At 52.6% G+C, this 20,023-nt stretch overlaps 1 protein-coding gene across 4 annotated transcripts; it reads right to left on the bottom strand.

Annotated features, from left to right (window-relative positions):
- Positions 1-793: 793 nt before the first annotated feature.
- Positions 794-19,085, bottom strand: DRC7 (dynein regulatory complex subunit 7). Of its 4 annotated transcripts, none has more exons than XM_019754504.3 (19): positions 19,013-19,085; positions 17,230-17,416; positions 16,264-16,495; positions 15,695-15,869; positions 14,436-14,561; positions 13,503-13,697; positions 11,761-11,919; positions 10,627-10,845; positions 8,124-8,252; positions 6,843-6,915; positions 5,810-5,938; positions 5,493-5,621; positions 4,260-4,480; positions 3,219-3,434; positions 2,527-2,637; positions 2,326-2,436; positions 1,994-2,188; positions 1,153-1,292; positions 794-1,058 (listed from the first exon to the last, which is right to left on the bottom strand). In XM_019754504.3, exons 3-19 carry the CDS (start codon positions 16,458-16,460, stop codon positions 965-967), a joined length of 2,619 nt encoding a protein of 872 aa, XP_019610063.1. In that variant the 5' UTR covers positions 16,461-16,495; positions 17,230-17,416; positions 19,013-19,085; the 3' UTR covers positions 794-964. The 4 variants fall into 4 exon arrangements, with proteins under 4 accessions (XP_019610063.1, XP_019610056.1, XP_074170919.1 ...); XM_019754497.3 differs by having other exon boundaries at positions 16,264-16,498; XM_074314818.2 differs by lacking the exon at positions 16,264-16,495.
- Between the last annotated feature and the right edge of the window lie 938 nt (positions 19,086-20,023).

The following is a 20,023-nucleotide window of genomic DNA, read 5'->3' on the forward strand; positions in this document are numbered from 1 at the left end:
CATTTTGGTGCTGGTATTAAGAACGCTGCGATGAGCATTCTAGTTCACACCTTTTGGTGGAGATGTATGCATTTCTGTTGAGTTGTTCATTACTCTTGTTCGATGGATGGATGGATGGATGGATGGATGATGGTGGGTGGGTGCGTGGAGTGGAACCTCGGAGTAGAATTGTGTGGCCATAGTGTAGTTTTAGCAGATACTGCCAGTTTTCTAAAGTGGTACTGATTTACACTTCCACTAGGAAAATTATGAGACCTGTAGTTGCTCATCCTCACCAATACGTACTCATTTTATCCGTACTAGTGGGTGTGTGGTGACATTTCATGTCCCTGAGGACTAGTGCATCTTGACATTTTCATGCCTTTATTGGCCATTTTTTAAGCTACCATTTAATGAGTGCATTCTTCGTGCCACTTGCACTCGTCTCTTTACAAGTCTTATTTGATACAATTTTTTACGTCCCATTTTACAGATGGCTACACAGTGGCTGGTAAGTGGCTGCAGTCCCCTGCATTCCAATGTGAAGCCTCCAAGTTTGGGGGTACGTACCTTGGCCTTGCCATTCCCACTTTGTGAGCTGGGCCACCCTAGGCACATTTTGATCTAACCAATTGTTTGAAGGTAGCTGCCGTCAGACCATCTGCAGAGGTGCTGCAAAGGCTCAACATTCCAATGCAAAGGACAGGAAGTGAATGAGGAAGGTGGCCAAGACGTGGGCGGGGGTTGTCCCAGGCTATACATGAAGAAGGGAAGGAAAGGCTGGTGCTGGAGCTTGTGAAACATGAGGTACAAATGGCAAATTAAAAGTGTTTATTTACAGGAAAAATCTTGAGAAGTAGGGACACACACAGGGCTGCCGGGCAGTGAGGTCAGGTCATTAGCTGGGTGTAGGGAGGTTGCTTTCTCTGGCAGCTTAGGCAGAGGCCCCAGGAGAGGCATCAAATGGCCAGAGGTGCAGGAGGTATTAAACATAGCCTCTCAGGAATTCCACCAGGCGTGGGTCCTTGTGGAGCTTTTCCTCCAGAGCCAAGTACTTCAGTGGAGCCAGCTCCTTGTGTCTGAAATCAGAGGGAGGAGCGAGAGGTGGTGGGTGTACAACACTGGTGTTCCAGCCTCCTAGTGGGTCGACCTCGGGTTCCCTTGCCCCCTCACCGATTGAGCCGCTGTTCCAGGATGCGGATGCGGAACATGGCCTGAGAACAGTAACTCAGGTACAAGTCTTCATCCTCGGCTGTCAGGGTCACCTGGTTTTCCTGGTACCACTGCTGCTTCTTCTGCAGCTCCTGGGTCTCCTGTGGGCATGGGGAGAAGAGCAGGACGGTTGATGAGGTCTGACCAACCCCGCCAAGACTAGAGGCTGAGATCCCACTGGTCATCAGACAGTCAATGGGGGTTGGCCCCACAATCCCCACCCAGAGAAGCCAGAGGAGCAGAGGCAGAGGCCCCAGAATGTCTTGGTGGGAACCACTTGGGTCATGTCTAGAGGGATATCACGTACAAGAGGTCAGCAGCATTCAAGACAGACAGCCGTGTGGCTCTGGACAAGTTACATTTTCAGAGCTTCCAATTTCTTGTCTGCCCAATGAGGGTCATTATATACACCCCCTTGCCCCCCACAACCACCACCATAGAGCTCTTGGTGAAGACTACATGAAGCATTGCATGGGAACTACATAGGGTAGTCCCAACTAACAGAAATGCGTCAAGGACTAGGAGTTGTTACAATGCGCCACCCATCCATCCATCCATCCATCCATCCATCCATCCATCCATCCATCCATCCATCCATCCTGCCACCTATCCACCCACCCACTCACTCATTCACCCTCCCACGCAGTGAATACGAGTAAGGAAAGACAACTTGGTTGTTTGGAAACTCCAGAATATGGAGTCCCCTCGTCACTCCCTCACTAGTCTATGAGCAAGCAACCCTGGGCCCATTTTCTGGATGAGGACACCAAGGCCCCCTCCCCTCGCCAGGACCTGGCCACACCTTCTCAAAACGGGCCTGGATAAGGTTGGCCTTGTCGATGAGCCGCTGCTTGAAGTCACTGAGGCACTCGTCCTTGAGGCGCACGGCCTGCCCACGTGTCAGTTTCTCTCCGGGCAGGAGCTGGGCCAGGAACGGGGCAAGGTAGTCCAGCTGGGCCTCCACCTGCCGCATGTGCTCCTCGTGCATCACACGCTCCTGTGGAGGGGGAGGAGGAGGTCAGCTGGGGAGGGGCAGCTGGGGAGGAGCAGCTGGGGAGTAGCAGCTGGGGAGTAGCAGCTGGGGAGTAGCAGCTGGGGAGGAGCAGCTGGGGAGGAGCAGGGCCAGAGGCTCACCATGGCCTCCCGGTGCTCCCTGCTCTTCTCGTTGCGCTTGGTGTCATAGATGGAGATGGTCAGTGTGTGTGCTGCCTCCTCTTCCTCTAGAAGCTTCAGGATTTCCAACACCTGAATTGGAAAATGGGGGCGGGCATGATTAAAACCTCCTCCACCCCTGCCACCTCCCACCTGCTCACGTAGGGTTCCAGGGGACCCCACCTCGAGCTCTGACTCCCAGGCCTGATGTCTGGACAACTTCTCCTCATTCTTCAGCTGCATCATGGCCTCATACTGGTAGAGAAGCTTCTTGGTGTACTCCATGGGCTCCACCTGGAACAACAACAACCACAGTGACACAAAGAGGCAGCAGTGGCTGGGGTCGTGGGCAGACTCTGGAGCCAGACTTCTTGGGTTCAAATCTTCCACTGCCATTTTCTAGCTGTGTGACCTCAAGCAAGTTGTTTAACCTCTCTGGGCCTCAGTTGCCTCATTTATAAAAACAGAAAATTATTGAAGAGAAACTAGAGACTCAGAAGAATGTGCCAGGAGAGTGAGGATTTGAACTCAGAAAGCCAGCCTGGTGGAGGTGAGGGGGTCTTTTCGTACTCCAGTGCTGGTTCCCTGATCTGGGGTATGCTCTGCCCAGGGCTGGGGTAGGGACAATGCAGAGTAGTCATGGCCTGCTGGGTTGTCTTTCTTGGTGGAAAAGGCAAGGTTTTCAGGGAAACTGCAAAGAGAAGGGTCCCCGGATGGGGTCCCTTAATTTTCCCAAGGGGCACAGATGAACTTCCAGGCTGGGAACTAGGAGTTTCCATCCCGGTTCTCTTAAATCGCTGGGACCGGGCAGAGAGCCCCAGCTCCTTCTCGTCATCCCACCCTTTCACCCCGGCCCGCTTGGCTCCCAGGCCCACCTCAAAGCTGATGCACATGTCAGGCGTCATGATGATCTTGTTGCCTTTGCTGTCCACGTCCGTGCGCTGCAGGAACTCGCGCTTGGAGGCGGTGATGTAGTCCTCGCGGCAGTGGTAGCGCAGCTGGATGCGCTCCTCCAAGATCAGAAATGCGCGTTCCGCCACGTCCTCATCTGCAGGCTTCGCGGGGTTGCGGAAGAACCGCTCTGTGATTTTCTGGGAAGCCAGAACATGCATAGGATGGGCATAGGTGGGAAAGGGGATTTGTGCATACCCCTGAGGGCAGCAGCAAAGGACGCTCAGGGACACGGGTCTGGGGTCATTTGGGGGTTTGTGTGGAGCAGCCCCTCCTAGCCAGACAATGGCTCTCATGGCCCCACAGGTTCTTGCTTCTTGCAGGCCACTCCAGCCCTGTGTGGTGCTGGATTTCTTCTCTAGCTCCCTCCACAAGACTCTGCTTGTTCACCTCCAGAGATGGGGAGCTCACTACCTCTCTAGGCAGCCTGCTCCATCACTAGACATCCCTTACTTTAGAAAGAGGTTTTATTTGATATGCAATCATTAAACACAGTTGCCAAGTAATTTGTGATGACATGGAGAAAAAAAAAAGTACAATTAATGTCAAGTGGGTGATACAGGGATTCTACCTCCCTCCCTACCCACACCCACCCCCACACACACCCACACACACGCCTCACTTAAATTAGAAAAGACTCAAAACCAAACCTATATTACATAGTCATATCTACTAGATGCCATTCTGAGATATTTTTACTTTTCTCTTTATATTTCTCCATATTTTTCTAAATGTTAGTCATCAGTGTGCACCTTTTATACTAGTAAGGACATAATATCTCCCTGCTGGCCCAGTGGTGGGGGATACAGTCTGGCGTCAGACAGCCCTGGGATCTTGCATTGGTTAAAACAGCAAAGATCATTTGGCAAAGGTGCCACTCCTGAGCCGGGACTGTCCCTATCTGCGGGTAACCCTGGCCTGCCAGGGCAGGTGGGCACCCTGTCTTAGGCCCAGTGAGTGCTTACCACCATGGGCCGGGGGTTTGACTCTGCGCTGTTCAGAGTCAACTTTTTGACCCTGGGCCCGAAATTGACATGGCGGTAGGAGAGGAAGTCGGCCCGTCCTTGATAGTACTCGGTCATCGTCTTGGGCGTCTCCTCCCGCTTTATCAGGCCGTCCACACGGGCCTTTTCGTAAAACTCCATGATTCGGTCTGTCTCAGGTTGCATGGACGTGTATGAGTGCACTGCGGTGGGAGACAGGGGGTGTGGGGGTGGGGAGATGGCTGGGTAAGCACCAGGAGCCACGGCGGCTGGCTCAGTAACCCAGCCCCAACACCCCAGGGAGAAGGCACATCCATGAATGCTCATGGATGAGTATTAGGTGTATAACCAATCCCCCACTGATGGGTATTTGGCTGTTTCCAACCTTTTTGTTATAAACAACAGCACGATGAACTTTTGCACGTGCGTTTTTTAAATTCTTGCCCATTATTGGCTCAGGACAAATTCTGAGCAATAGAACTGAGCAAAATAAAATACATATGCTGGTCAGAAAGCATACTTATTTTAAGGCTGTTATTAATGATCTTGCCCAACTTCTCTCCAAAAAAGTTGTGCCAATTTGCTGTCCTACCAGTCGTGACAGGGAGTGTTTTTCACACTTGCTCACTCCCTGTGAGACCATTTTTTTCATCTTTGATAACATGAAGGTTGTAAGATGGTCGCTTAGTGATTTAGTTTTATTTATTTATCTTTATTTCAACCACCAGGTGAGGTTGATCATTTTTTATTTTTTTAGATAATATATTGACCGTATGTTTCCTTTTGGGACTTCTTTGTTAGGATTGTTGATCCTTTCCCAAGACATGTCCTTCCTTCCCTTACAGGCTCCTGGGCTCATGGCCATGCCCACACCCTCTGCCCTCTGCATTGCCCCTGTGGGGGCATTTGTTGATTTAATTGCTCAGGCATCTTGACCCCCTATACATGGGGCCCCCACTGTGTGCCTGATCCCAACCACAGAATGGGCATGTGGTCCTGGCTTTGACTTTCCTAGAGGAGCATTTGTCATGTGCTGTGCTTCTCCTGACTGCCCACATCTGCTTTGCTGAGGGAGGCAGGGGCGGTTTGCTCGCCACCAAAGAACCCTGTCGATACATAGATAGTGCTTCCTCCCACCACACACCAGCTTCATGGAGGCTGCTCTAAGGAACATGTGAGGCCCCACCTGGGCCCCTAGCAGTAGGATCCACTTACCACGCAGAGCCTGGGGGTGGCCTGGCTTGAAGTAATCGATGACCAGGCCTGTGATCTCGTTTATGTGCTTCAGCTCCAGCATGTCCTCCCGGTTCTGGTACCACTCCTTTATCTCCAAAGTCTGGGTACCTGTGGGACCCATCAGTGTTGGCTGCAGCCAGGCCAGCTGCCCCAGCCTCCGTCTCACCATTCCCAGCACACAGAGACCAGCACGGGACATACTCACACCGAGAAAGGGTCAGTAACATGCCCAAGGTCACACAGCATGTCGGGGAACCCAACTCTGCTGCTCCCCGAGGCCTGGTTGCCCCTCTTACACTCCAAGTCTCTGTAGGTGCTGAGGCGGCACACGAGGCCGTTGCTGTTGAGGTAGGGGGTCCACTTCTCCAGCTTGGCCCGCTTGTAGTGTATCACCTTCTTCCCGTTCGGGCAGCGGGTCTCAAATGCTGTGGATACAGAATGGGCTGGGGTGAGGGACCCCCCTGCCCCCAGGTCAGCCACTCATCCAGCCACTGTCCAATGCATTGTTTGCTAAGCTCTGCCAGGCCCCAAGTCTGTTCCAGGGAGGCAGAGGAGAATGGACACCACGGCTGGCTCCTGCCCTGGCGGAGTTCTCAGGTCTGAGCCTAACCAGAGGACCTGCGCCTGCCACACCACATACTCGCTGCCAGGCCTTTGCCTGTGCAGGCCTCTCTGTCACAAACACCATCCTCTCCTGCCCTAAGTGGCCTGACTTCTGATGTGTCAAAACTCAGCTCAAATGATCCCCCTTCTCTCTGCCCACCCACTCCTCGTCCCTGACCCTCGGGCTGCACTGGGTCTTCTTTCCCTGGGTTCCTGTGGCACCCTCTCTGGCCCTTCCACCCTATTGGAATGGCCTATGGTCTATGCCCGCCCTCTGGGTCTAGGCACTCCCAGATAGGAAACTCAGCAGCCAGCAGATGTTGGCATGGGGCACACGCATTCCTGTCCTCCTGCTTTCTCTGCTTGCCCCTCCCAGGTCCTCATAGCTCCCCTCCCCTGTGCCATCTGGCCTCCTCCTGGCAGTGGGTGGGGGTGAGGGAGAGGAACGGCTGTGTCCTGGTCCTCGATCCTCTAACACCTCCCACTCTCCACCATCCAGTGTGTGTTAACTGAGCCCCTTCCTGTATGCCAGACATGTGTCAGGCCCTCAGCCACAGAGCTGAATGTGTGTGCCAGGAAGGAAGGACAAGGGGCCACAGAAAGCAGGAGGGATGGAAATGAGGGGTCCGGGCGGCCTCTGCTGGCGTCCGCCTGCCTCGCTGTTGCCGCAGACCATCCCAGGAACCCAGGTCCTGAGGAGGGGCAGTGAACAGGACATGAGCGTACCTTCTGGGGAGATCTCAATCTGCTCCACCCACGAGTGTGGCATGTCAAAGCTCTTATCCTCTTCCTCCTTGCCCTGTTGGGAGAGGCGGGGGCGGGGTGGGCTGGTTCTGGTCAGGGCTGGGCCTCAGAGCAGAAGTTATGGGTAGAGCCTCTGTTTCGTCCCCCGGGTCAACCCAGAGTGGCGTGCTAGCTCCTCCGGGAGAGCTAGAGGTCACGGGCAATTTTGACCTAGCCTGTCATGACCCAAGATAGGGAAGAAGAGTCTGTTCCCAGCTGGCTGGGATTTCCCCTGCACCTTCCTGGCTGGGACAGAGCACCCTTGCTCTGCACGCCCCTCTTTCCCTCAGTCGGCAGAAGCCCAGGCACAGCCACAGGACCATGGTTAAGAGAGGGACTTCTAGAGTCAGCTGGACCCAGCCCCACCCTCCATCCAACACCAGCTACGGGGTCCTGGGCAAGTCCTTTAGCCTCTGACACTCAGTTTCCTAACTCTTCCTTGGGAGAGTTAACTGACAGACGTTACATAAAGTGCTGGGGACACTGCCTGGCTGTCTTTATTGGTTCTTTTCTCTCTCTAAGCCTTAGTTTCCCTATCTGTGAAATAAGGCCTGGCCTAGACAAATGGCCTTAAACTAGGCAACCACATAAACTTGGATAAGATTTTCTCAGTTTAAATCTTTTCTCCCACAAACATTGCTCAGTCCTCTGCCAACAGCTCATGTAATCCGGCCACCTTTCAAGGCCAGCAGGGGGCGCTTGTACCCCGGGATTTACTGCACAGAGGAGTCTGATCTCCAGAGCTGAGGACCCCGAGAATGCACAATACCATTTCCAGGCATCTTTAGACTGCTGTGCTTAGCATGTCACACCAATGGTCCTGTTTTGTCCTCAGGCAGTCTCAAGAGGTAGAACAGAGTTGCCATGGAGAACTCAGACTTGTGTAGAGGGTCTTAGCCCCCTGTTTCAAGGCACATACTCTCTGAAAAGGATGGACTGTGTAGGGAAGGGGACCTGAATGCAAGTCCCACTCCTCCCCTACCCCACTGAGGGGTCCTGGGAAGGTCACTGGGTCTGTCTAGGCCTCAGTTTGCCCATCTATAACATGAGGGCATGGTCTAGGCCTTTCTACCTTGAGGAATCTGTCGTTAGTCTATCTGGACTGTCCCCTTCCATACACATGCCTGTGGCAGGGAGGTTTGTCAGGTTGGCGTGAAGCAAGACAGGGTGTGAAGCGCCGCCCCCCCACCCCACTCCCCAGCCCCACAGGTGGCTGAGGCTCACCAGATTGTCCTCGTCATCCTCATCATTCAGGTCACTGTCATCTTCCTCAGTCACAGACAGGTAAGGCTTATCGGTCCCCAAGAGCAGGTACTCCCATCTCACAGGGTCTCCCAGGTCAAAGACCAAGTCCTGATGGGCGAGGGGATCAGCTGAGCGTACCCCACAGCCCCCACACCCCCTCCTGTTCTGCTGGGTGGTGGGAAACAGCGGCTCCCAGAGTGGAGCAGGGCTCTGGGCCTGGGTCTAAGAGGGGCAGAATGTCGGCTCCAGGCAGCCTCTGTGAGTCCATGCCCACCCTCCTCATTTCAACAGGAAATGGAGACTCCAAGGAGGGCTGGAATTCCCTTCCCTTTGCCCAGTCTCCCTATGAAAAAAATCCCAGTGTTGGTCTCTGAGAGACTTGGAAACGCTGGCCTGGGATAGGCCCGGATATGGAGCTCGTTCTGCATTTTGTATGGGGGGGGGGGGGGGGGGATGTCCCCAGCAGTGTTTAGAGCAAATGCAAGATAGTGAGATTTAATGGGAGGGTGAGATGGCAGGTTTGAAAAAAAGGTCTTCTCAGAGTGTTCACTCAGGCAAGGGAGAAGGGAACTGGGCAGGCACCCGTGGAATTGTGGAATCTACAGAGAGCAGGTGTGGGTCCTCCACCTCTTTCATCCCAGCCCCAGGCGTAAGCTGACTTGCCAGATACCTCCCAGCAGGAGGGGAACATCCCACATCCCAGGCTACCTCCCAGGGTAGCAGCCATCCCCAGAATGTGTCCCAAAGTGAGGGCAAAGCCCTCAGAACAGCTGCCCACAAGGGGCTTCAACATGAAACTGCCCTGAAGCGGACCTAATCCTGGTCCTCCCTGTCTGAGTCCTGGAGGGCTCCTGAATATTTCTCTCCTCTAGCTGGGAGGTGGAGGGTTAGAATAGAGGGCCATGGTGGAGGAAAGGGAGGGAGAGAACTACTCATAAATGAAACAGTGATCACCGATAGTCAGGCTTAGTGGAAAGGAACCACATTACTGTATAGATGTTTGCAATCACGTCCTCCATTCTGTCACTTTTGTAAGTAGTAAGCAGTTAGTTCGGTGTTTTGCTACTTAACTTTCTATTTCTATAGGAAATGCGTAACTGAATGGACAACTACCACGTCTCTGAGCCTGGGGTGTCTTGCTGTCTCTGTGTGGGGCCTCACCATCGGTCCCCACCCCCAATGCCATTTCAAGTTTCTTTGAAGGAACAAAGCAGCTGCTCTCCTGCTCATTTGGCAGTAAAAGTGGCAGCCAGCGTCATGCTCGCTTTGTCTGTGCTCTCACTTGGTGATGCAGTACTGCCCCTCTGACTTCACTTTCTCACCGAGCTACCCTTCCATCTCCATCTCATGACTTCTGTGATCCCTGCCATAAAATTCCTTTGCCTCGCACTGGTGCAGGGCTTGCAGGGAGGGGAGGCTGAGGATAGGATCTTCAGCCTGGATAAGGGACAAAGGAGGATGTAGCAGCCTCTCAACGGCAAGTCTTCTTCAGAGGGCACTGACTCCCACGGCAGTTACGAGCCTGGGCTCTGAAGGAGGGCAGTCTCCGCTCTGCCCCCTCTGTGTGGTGTGGGAGAATTTCTTTTTATAAGACGAGAGTCACAATAGCTAACATTTATTGAACGGCCAGGGACTGACTATTCTAAGCACCTACTGAGTGTTATTTCCCACCACCCCGTGAGGTCGGTGAGGGCATAGCAACCCTGGGAATCCCCGGCTAAGGGAGGCCAAGTGGCAGGGGAGATGTTCCTCCTTCATTGAAGGCAGAAGTTTCTCTACCTAGGGACAGCTGACATATGCACAAAGTGGCTTGCACCGGAACAAGCACACATCACCTCTGACAGTTTCCCACAGGGGCGACAGCAGTCCCTTGGACAGGGTCACTTTGGAATAGGGGGCAAAGGACCCAGGATCCACCTTTGGGAAACTGGCCTGGTTGGAAATGGAGGAACTTAGAAACCAAAGAGCACAGGATATGGAGTCTGGAGTCCGTCTCTCTTTTGATTTGTAAACAGCTCAGTAAATTTCCATAAATTGGACACTCTCTGCACCCAGATTAAGAAATAAAATGTTGCCCACACCCCCAGAAAGTCCCCTTGTGTCCAGTTGTGACCTTCCCCGAAATGTGTGTATTTTAACTTATGTAAGTGGCTCGAAGTTTTGTCTATATATGTATATTTATGGAAATTCACTGTGCTGCACACTTAAGCTGAGTGCAATTTTCTGCATGTAGTTGCATTTCAAGGCATCATTAAAAAAAATCATTCCTAAAAACTAACAATCCACATTTTATAAGGCTACACAAACCCAAAGAGAGACAAGAATCATTTGAATGGTTATTTCTGGGAAAAGGAGTGGGCTATGGGGGCCCACTCAGCTCTGGGGAAAGTCTGAAGTCCTCATGGCCTGGTAGCCAGCTCTCCCCGCAGGTCACCGTCCCCTTTTCCTCCAGCGATAACCAACCCAGGCCCCGGCCAGGCACCTTGCAGCAGTTCCAACAGTCCTGCATGTTGACCCAGTAATTCTTGTGGTTCCAGAGGCTCTCGATGCCCAGGAAGTGGTCGTCCTGGGTGCTGTAGCTGCGAGCCGTGAATGGGTCAATGAAAAAGCTCTCGGGCACCTCACGCTTCCCCGACAACACCAGCACCCAGCAGTGTACCCGAAGACCATGCAGAGGGTCGCTGTTTGCATTCTCCACCTCCTGCACAGGGAAGGTGGGTGACCGTGGGCCGGATGGGTGGGGAGGGGGGTGTCAGGAGCCAAAACATCTCCCTGGGGCTGGGGAACTGGCAGGAGAGCTGAGCTCTGATCCAGACTGTACCATTGGCCAGCTGTGTGACCTTGAGGATAGCAGCTCACCTCTGAGCTCGTTTTTTTATCAATAAAATGGGAGGGACTGACTTGATCTGTGGTTTATAAATGGAGCCTTTTGGAGATCTAGGGTATCTGGGATTTACAGGCTTCCTATGATGTGATTCTGGGTGAGATTTCATCCAAAGAAAGGTAGTGGGACACCACATGGCTTCCTGTTTGCCTCCCTCTAGGACTGTGTCATGTTCATTATTGTATCCCCAGTGCCTGGACCAGAGGAGACACTCAGTAAATACTATATGGAAGGAAAGGAAAGGAGGGAGAGAGGAAAAGGTAGAGGGAGGGTGGGAATGTGGATGGACAGGAGAGATGGGAGGATGGATGGATGGATGGATGGATGGATGGATGGATGGATGGAGGGATGGGAGGAGAGTTGGGAGGATGGATGTTGGAAAGAGAGATGGGAGGATGGTTGGGAGGGTGGTTGGGAGAGGGTATGCAGGTAGGTCTTCAGTGAAAGAGTCTGGAATGAGATCACCAGAACTTCCCAGCATAAAACGGGTGGCCCCGGGCAGCAGAGCTCTCTGATATTAGAAATCTATCACCAACAGCTAGCTGACCACTAGGGGGAGATTCCCACATGGCCAGGCAGAGGTGGGGATGGTTGAGGGGTAGAGGAGGGGATTTGGACCTGGGGGTCCATAAACACATCCCTTCCATGACCTGTGACGTTCCTGTTCCTCGAACTCCTACCCCACCTGGAAAGCTGAGCTCAGGGGTAGAGGGCTAAGGACAGGGGACCCACCTGGAGGCGTACTTCCTCCTTCCTCAACCGCCTCTCTTCCTCAGCTCGGATCCCCTCCTGCTTCTTCATCTCCTGCTCCTTCTCAAACCTGCTGCTCAGGTCCCTGGGGGGTTTGACTGAGTACTTCTTAGGTGGTGCCATTTCCTTCTCCTGGACTATCTGTCACCCAACGAGAGAAGAAGGATCAGCAGCTGCGACTCTCTGCCCCTCAGACCAGGAGATCACAGCTGCTCCTGGAGCCTGTGGGCTTTCTGGCCTTTAATGCAGGAAGAGCCTCAGCTCCAGCTCCGTGACCTTGGGCAACTCTCCCACTTGCCTAACCTTGGGCTCTTCTGTAAATTGAAATGAGAATAATAAGAACCTTCTCCCCAGGCTTGTTCTCAGAAATCAAGACAAGAAAATACCCACAGGAGGTACCCATCAGGGCTGGAACTAAGGAGATGTGATTTTCTCTTCACTCCCCCACGCTCACACTCGCTGTGATATGGATGTGATCTCGCAAAGGGGGGCAAATGGTCGGGAGTCAGATTTTCCAGATTTTGTCATTGCAGGGTTTCATATGCAGATGTAACATAAGAGTTTGTTGGGCAAGGAAAGAGAAGAGGGCATGCTTGAGCAAGAAGAGAGAGAGAACGGGGTGGTAAGAAAATTGTCCGGGAGAGACCGCCACAGAGGCTGCAGCAGTGGGCTTGTGACAGGTAGGAGGGAGAAGTAGCAAATCTCCAGGGTTTAGAGTCAAACAGACCGGGCCTCAGTCCCCTGGCCACGTTATTTCACCTCCCTATTTCCTCTCAACACACTCATCTGTAAAATCAGAGTGAGAATTCCTCCCACACAGCATTGTTGTGAGGAGCAACCAAATTAATGGACGTAACAGTGGTTCATACACTGGAAAATTCTCTGCATCTGTTAGCTATTGATATCATTTTAATAATGAAAACTTTGGCTGAGATAAGAAGCCTGTGTGTGAGCTCACAGGCCTTTGGAGCCCAAGGTGATGATGGAGCTTTTGTTCCATCTTCCTTGCGGAGGTGGGCCTGAGGAGCAAGGCTCTCTCACCTGCTGCCTCTCTCCACCAGAGCACCATTCCGGGGACCCCAGGGGTTCACCCAGGTGTAACACAGGAACACTTGCATCGCGCTAGATGCCCCAGGCCCCTGGATCCCCAGCTACAGACACCCACAAGTGTTTGACCCTGATTACTGAGTCCTGGAATCAATCCAGTTCATGAAAAGCATTTTCTGCCCAATGCAAAGAGGTGCTTATATGATCCCTAAAATTAAATTCATTTAAATGTTTCTTGTGTTCAAGAAACACTGATCATTATGGAGTCTCAGTCAACAGATATGAAAACACACCACCACCTGCTGGAGGGTGGGAGCCATTTTTTTTTTTTTTTTACTGTTAAAAAGGGGCCTTTTTTCCTAGGAAGGGAAAAGACGCAGAACTAAATGTCTGTCCATTTGTCTGTTTCTTCCTCATATGAAAACGGCTGGATGGACTTTTGTCAAATGCGCAGGGTAATATGGAAGAGTTTGGCTTATGACAGAAACCACGTGGCGTTCACAGAATTTACCTCGTGGGGAACACAGTAGCTAAAACTGAGTTACGACAAGGGGAGAGGAACAGCCAGGGTGGAGACCGGGGTCGTGTGTGACCAGGGCAGGGAGTGGAGCTGCAGGGACACACGTAAGGATGGCGCGTCTTGTGGGATGCCCAGGGCAGCACATGCCCAACAATACCTCCTTGGGCTTCACGGTGAGCGGGCACACCTCCCGAGTCAGGTCCATGTGGCACAGGTCCTGGGAGCCGTAGCCGTTGACGCAGTAGGCGTCGTAGCCAGAGCCAATGAGCATGGAGCAGAGCAGTGTGCTGAAGTCAAAGCAGTTGCCCTTCTGGTACGTGATCACCGTGGTCGAGGAGTACAGGTGCGCGGGCTGGCCATGGCCGGTTGGTCAGCACTGCCGGCCCACCACCTCCCACCTGTCCTCCTCACAAGCTAGGACCCATGCAGGCTGGACCCCAACAGTGCGCCTCACCTTTGTCAGGTGAAGGAGCCTGGTAAGGATGGGATGAAAACTACAGACCCCGTATCCAGAAAGTGCCACCTACATTTGCCTATAATTTGAAGGGGCCGTGGACTTCTTGCTGGGAAAGACCCTCTGGACTGTAGAAGCTTCTAGTCTAGTGCTCTCTGATAGGCAATTTTAGGGTTTTATTTCAAAGTTGCCCTTAGCTTCTCTCCCCCACATTCTTTCTTTCTCTTCCCTTTCTCAGTTCTCCATTGTGGACCTATCCCTTTCTCCCTCCCTCTCTCCTTTCTCAACGAGAAGCCAATTGAGATGATCAGAAGCTCAAAATGAAGCTGTGGGCCATGAGCAGCAGCCCGCCCTCCTTTCCCCACCTCCTGATGTTCTGAAAGGTAGACTCTGAAGGCAGAAAGAGGCAAAAGAGGCAAAGGGGGGGGGGGAACCAGGAGACCAATCTTGCTGTGTGACCTCAGACAAGTGGCCGCCTCTCTCTGGGCCTCTTCTCCCAGCCCCACCCTCCACCCTCCACCCCCCAGACAGATTCACAGGCTGTGGCCTGAGCCCCACTGAGCCTTTTTCTCCATATGCCTGGCTTTCCACCCTAGGCCTCACAGACCTAGGGATGCGGCCCAGAGTGGCACTTACCGGCTTGAGGGGGTCCGACAAGGGCACCATAGAGAGGAAGTCTGCAACAAACTGGGCGCAGCTGTCCCAGTTGTAGAGCTCGGGGTAGGGCATCAGTGTGGGCCGGATGGTTGTGCTCACGAACTTCTGCAAGGGGAGAGACCACAGGCCCCTGGGAGGGCATTCCACCTGGGAGGAGGGCACAGTGCTCCCGGGAAGCTGGAGACCTCGGGTTGGGGGTGTGCTCTCTGGGCCTCAGGCTCCTCCAGTTGGAGGAAGGGATCCCTCAAAGCCCTTCCAGCCCAGATCCAGAAAAAGTCTGTGCTGTCCCTAGGTGCTGGGGATGAATCAGGGCCTCCCTCTCATTGCCATTGTCCCACTGAGTACCACCAGACCTGGCGTCACCTCTCCAGTCCCCCATAACCTTGTGAGGTAGGTCCCACTGACAGAGGAGGAAACTGAGGCTCCGAGAGGTGAGCCAACTGGCTCAGGTTCACAGTCAGCAGCAGCAGAGCTGGGTCTGTCTGTCTCTAGGCCACCACCCAGTGTGGGGGACCTAGTGCTACTAGGGCCCTTGAGGGGCTGCTCTGCTACCCGGGGCCTGTAGGCCAGGCCTCCAGGGTCTCCCTATGGAGATGAGGAAGGCCCCACCAGCACCAGGTCCCACATGGCTCCACCTAAGGGGCAGCCCTGGTGCAGCCCTTGCTGAGAGCTGCAGGAGAAATGCAGGCCTGGGGTTACCAGATAAGAGGAGAGTAGGGATCTGTATGTGAGTCACCAAGCTTCAAATGCTAGCAGCTGATACATGTGTTAAAAATCACCATGTGGACAAAATAAAACAGTCTGGGGCTACTGTACAGCCTTCGGATTCATCCTATACCCGTCCATTGCTCCATCTACAGATGGGGAAACTGAGGCCCAGAGTGACTCAGGAACATGCCCTGGGTCACCGGGCTGGAAGGGAGGAGTCTAGTGCTTGGGTTCTAGGGCCTATCCCGGTCATTTTGTCTTATTTTTCCTTCCTTCCATGAACAAGGCCAGCCTTTTAACCTTGGAGCCTGCCCTGAGTGTCCAGCTGCCCCTTAGGTGGGACATGGGTTCTCCAGGCTACCACAGCCTCCAGGGATGATTCACACCCAGCCTGCTGGGGCCTGCTGGCCTTTGAGTGCATGCTGCTTCCGGACTATAAGCTCTGGCCCACAAGAGGGTTGTGCTTGGGCCCTGCTCCCTCCTCCCTCTGCTATCAAGCCCCCAGCCCTGCCCTCCAGACCCGGCCTTACGGGCACTTTGCATTCATTCAGTGGGTGCAGGAAGAGGGGCACGCGGTCCGGGCACAGGTGGCTGTACTGGCGGGAAAAGTTATCCGCCACCTGCAGCAGGTGCTCCTCCTTGGGCGTGTTGCTTTGGTAGGAAAGGGGCAGATTGGAGGTGTCGACAGTGTCCTCGGAAATGATCCTGTGCCCGCAAGAGGGATGGCATTAATTAGTCTGGCACACAGGGAACCCTCGATCCACCTGAACTGCCATGGGCTCCAGCTCTTCCGTGTTTGAGCCTCACAGTTTCCCAGGTGGGAAGTATCATTATTAGAATCTGCGTTTTTAAACAGATAAGGAAACTGAAGCACAGAGAGGTTGAGTGACTTGCCTAGGGTCACATAGCTAGCGCGGGGGAAGAGTGGGACTTGGACCAGGCAGTCTGAAAGCAGAGCCCTCACTCTTAACTGCTCTCTCTGTTCCTGGTCCTGCCTCCCAGCCCAGGTGCCACCAGTCCTCCTGGTTCCTCCTTCACCCAGCCTTGCTCAGACCGTCTCCAGAACGGCTGGGCCCAAAGCCTCCACCTCAGCACTCACGAGTCCCTGCCTGGGACAGTAATCTCAATCTCCGACAGCTTTTTCTTCAGGTCTCTGAGCATCTCCTGCGTCATGATGGTTCCCTCCTTCCGGATCTCTGATGGTCTCATTATCTTCTCGCCCCTCTCTGCCCGCTCGGCTGCCTCCTCTCGCTCGGCTGCCTCCTCCTCCTCCACTTTCTCCTTCAGGACCTCCATTTTGGCGTGTCTCTGACTCTCTAGAGATGGGGACTCTGCTGGAGGGATACACGCACTCAGAATGGTCAACTTCAGACCAGGAAGGAGCCACCAAGACCACCTACGTCCCTGAGCCGTGATTTTCGGTGTTTTAGATCACAGAAGGAGGAAGTGAATCTCTCTTAAACTTCCTTTCCATTGAGGAGAAAGTCTCCACTTGAAGACTCTCTTTAAAACAAAGACAAGCAGGCCACAGATTGAAAACTATTGTCAGGGCAGGAGAGGGTAGCCCAAACTTACTAATATTGCTTGGCTTTATGCATATTTATTCTGACAGTACCTTCTCTTTATGGCAATTGATGCTAATGCTGGAGGGATTACTTCAATATTATAAAATTTCCTATTTAAATATATTTATTAAGTCTAATAAGTGAATTGGTTTAAAGAAAATTATTCATCATAGTAAGATGATATGGAATATAACAAAAAGAAGGTAACGTCACCAAACTTGGAACTGAGGGACAGAGGGGGCAAAGATAGGGCTGCCACTAAGGCACCTGGACAAAGGGCAGGTACGTGGGGAATAACAGAGCCTGCACTCTCCTGGCCAAGCCCTGTGTCAGCCCATAGAATGAGGTCGTTTGGGAGCCAAACTGAAATGCCATATGTGCTCGTGCGCCCTAGGAAGGCCTTGTCTGTGGTTACAGAGCAAAGCCTCCCTGAGGTGGACCACCAGTTTCCTACCCAAAGATCCAATCCCCCTTTCCATACAACAGAACCCCAATTTTACCTGGGGCAGCAATGTGCCTGGTTTGAAATGTTCAGCTTCCCAGCCTTCCTTGTAGCTAGAGTCAGCCCTGTGATGTAAACCCAGTTCTGGCCGCTGAGATGTCAGTTGAAGTTGCTGGATGTTAAAGGGTAGGTAGGGCCCAGTTGGCCCAGACTCTGCCCTTCTCCTGTTCCTGCCTGGGACACAGCTATAAAGCAGGAGGTGGGGCAGCCAATTAATGACTATGAGATGACCACACACGAGGATCAAAGCTGACAGCTATATACGGCAGAGCGAAGAGACAGGGGAGCCATGGTCCCAAGAGGTGCCGTGGAGGCCTTGAGTGACACCTCCAGACTTCCCATCACGTGAGGAGGTTCAGCCTCTGCTTGTTTATGCACGTTCCTGTTAAACCATCCCAACTGATGCCCCAGCCTCCTGCCTCCCAGCTCATGTCTTTCCATCACCCCACCTCAAATATCTTTTTTTTTAAACAGTAAATAAGGCAAAGGTCCAAAGAGGAGGAAAACTGACCTAATGCACAGGTTGTGGTGGGAGAGGATAGTGAGGACTGGGGAGAAAAGAGCAGGCTCTCCCCAGATTTGTCATCACCCTCTGGGGTGGAGCCAGGACCAAGAAGCTGGGCCCAGCTCCCTGCTCCAACTCCTACCTGGGCCGCCTTGGCCTCTTGGGGCAGGCGGCTAGTCACTGACCACCAGCCTGGCGAGGGGGAAACTTGGCTCTACCAGCAGCTCCTGCTGGGGCCTTGGGCCACTCCCTGCCCCTTTCTGGGCCGCAATTTCCCCTTCTGCAATATGAAAAGCAGGACAGATGTTTTCTGTCCACTGCTGACATGCTGTAGGACTCAGGAGGGGCTGACTGCACCTGTTGCTTTGCTGGAGGTCAGCCCACCCTAGTCCCAGGGAGTCAACACCACAACTGAGGCCTTGTGTCCAGCAGGTCTGTTCAGAACCCCAGTTCCCTGCAGCAAACCTGCTGCTGTGCCCACCAGCCAAGCAACACAGCCTGGTGATTAGATCCATTTGTCTGCTTCTTGGGCACGGAGAGGATAAGCTCAGGGCGGGCAATAATAGCTATTACAAGGCACTTCCAGTTTACTGAACACCTACTGAGTCCCAGGCGCTGTGCTAACTAAGGGTTTTACAGAGATAATTTCATTTATCCTCCAATGACTCTGTGAGGCAGACACTATTATGATACCTACTTTGTAGGGGGGAAAATTGAGGCCTAGAACAAGGGGAAACTGCCTAAGTTCACAGAGCTAGTAAATAGCAGATCTGGGGTTTGAAACCCATGCACTTAAGGGCCTAATGAGATGGGGAGGTCTCAGAAGGATGGTGTGGGTGGTGGGGGGAGGGTGGTGAGTAAGGAAAGAAGTAGAATAGGGAGAGGGTCAAGGTATCAGTGGACAGCAGGGGGTTACAACTGGGGCAGACACTGAGGGGCTCTGAGCCTAAGGTCACAGAACACGGTCATCAGAGGTAGAGACGGGCCGGAACTCGTAATACTTTGTTCCCCACAGAGTATTGGGCTGCCTCGTCAGTTACAGCGCAGTTTGGGGAGGGCAGTCCTGCCTCAAAGTTCCCCGGACCCTAACCAGAGGCCCAGAGGCCCAGAGGACCTCCCCACCACCACAGGCCACTTTCCACACACCCCTCCCAGAAGCAACTTCCCCTCCCCAACACACACACACACACACACACACACGCACTCACACTCACACAAAACTTCCCCAGAAAGATCAGGGCTGAAAGCCCTGGGCAGAGGAAGCCCCCTTACCAACCTTCCCCTCTCCCTGGCAGGCAGGGTCCAATCACCCCCAGTCCTCTGAGGACAGCCTGTACCATCTGTTAGCCTGTCTCCATGGTAACGGCGTTCAGAAGCTAAGGTCTGGTCCTGGGAGAGGAGGCTTCTGGGAAATGTAGTCTTCTGTCACTACTCAGTTCTGGGCCCAGAAGACCCGCTACTGCAGATCCCTTGACCAGTGGCGGCTGGAGCCAGCTTGTGGCAGCTTGCAAGAGCTGATTATTAAAATTTCAAGAATGTTTGTGAGCCAGTTGACAAACAAAGGCATTATTATATTAAAAAGTGAATTATCAAAATGTGTAAGTAGATTATATCTAAAACAAAGGCAATAAATAGCCAAAATGCATCTCTTCCTAATTATTTTACTATATTGTACTATTATATAAGCTCTTGAGGTTATTTAGGCCTATTGTAGCTGTATAATAAAAATATTATATAATGGTGAGAGCTACTCTGCATCTTTTCTCAACTTCTGTTTAGTGATGTCGCATCGATAAAAATTGGCTTAAATTGGCTGTGGGATTATTTACACCACAGAAATTGGCAAATGCTACAGGCCAGGGCTTTTTTTCTCATCGAGCCAGTTAAACATTTACCAGGATACCGCAGCCCTTGCACCATGCACAATCAATGTGGCCTTCAGCAGGATAGATGGAAACCAGTGTGGGCCCTGTCCTGTGGTGAACAGAGCCAGGCTGCCTGAGTCCTTGTTTCTAGTCCAAGCTGGGCCTCTGATTTAGTATAAAGCTCACAGGACAGAGAAAACTTGCCCATTAGGTTAGAGGCCCACGAAAATGTTTCATTTGAATTTCTTCTAAATTCAGAAGAAAAAAAAATTAATAGACTAATAATGGATATACAATGATGAGTCTGATACAATGATATTTTATGACCAATGTAGTCATAAAATATCATTTTGACTGTTTTGTTTTTGGAAGGAGGGGCCCACAAGTCATAATTCGGCCCTGTGGAGGTTTGGAGATAAGGG

The sequence above is a fragment of the Rhinolophus sinicus genome, chromosome 8 (assembly GCF_057876585.1).
Source record: "Rhinolophus sinicus isolate RSI-liver-muscle chromosome 8, RSI-T2T, whole genome shotgun sequence".
In the NCBI taxonomy this organism is placed as follows: Eukaryota; Metazoa; Chordata; class Mammalia; order Chiroptera; family Rhinolophidae; genus Rhinolophus; species Rhinolophus sinicus.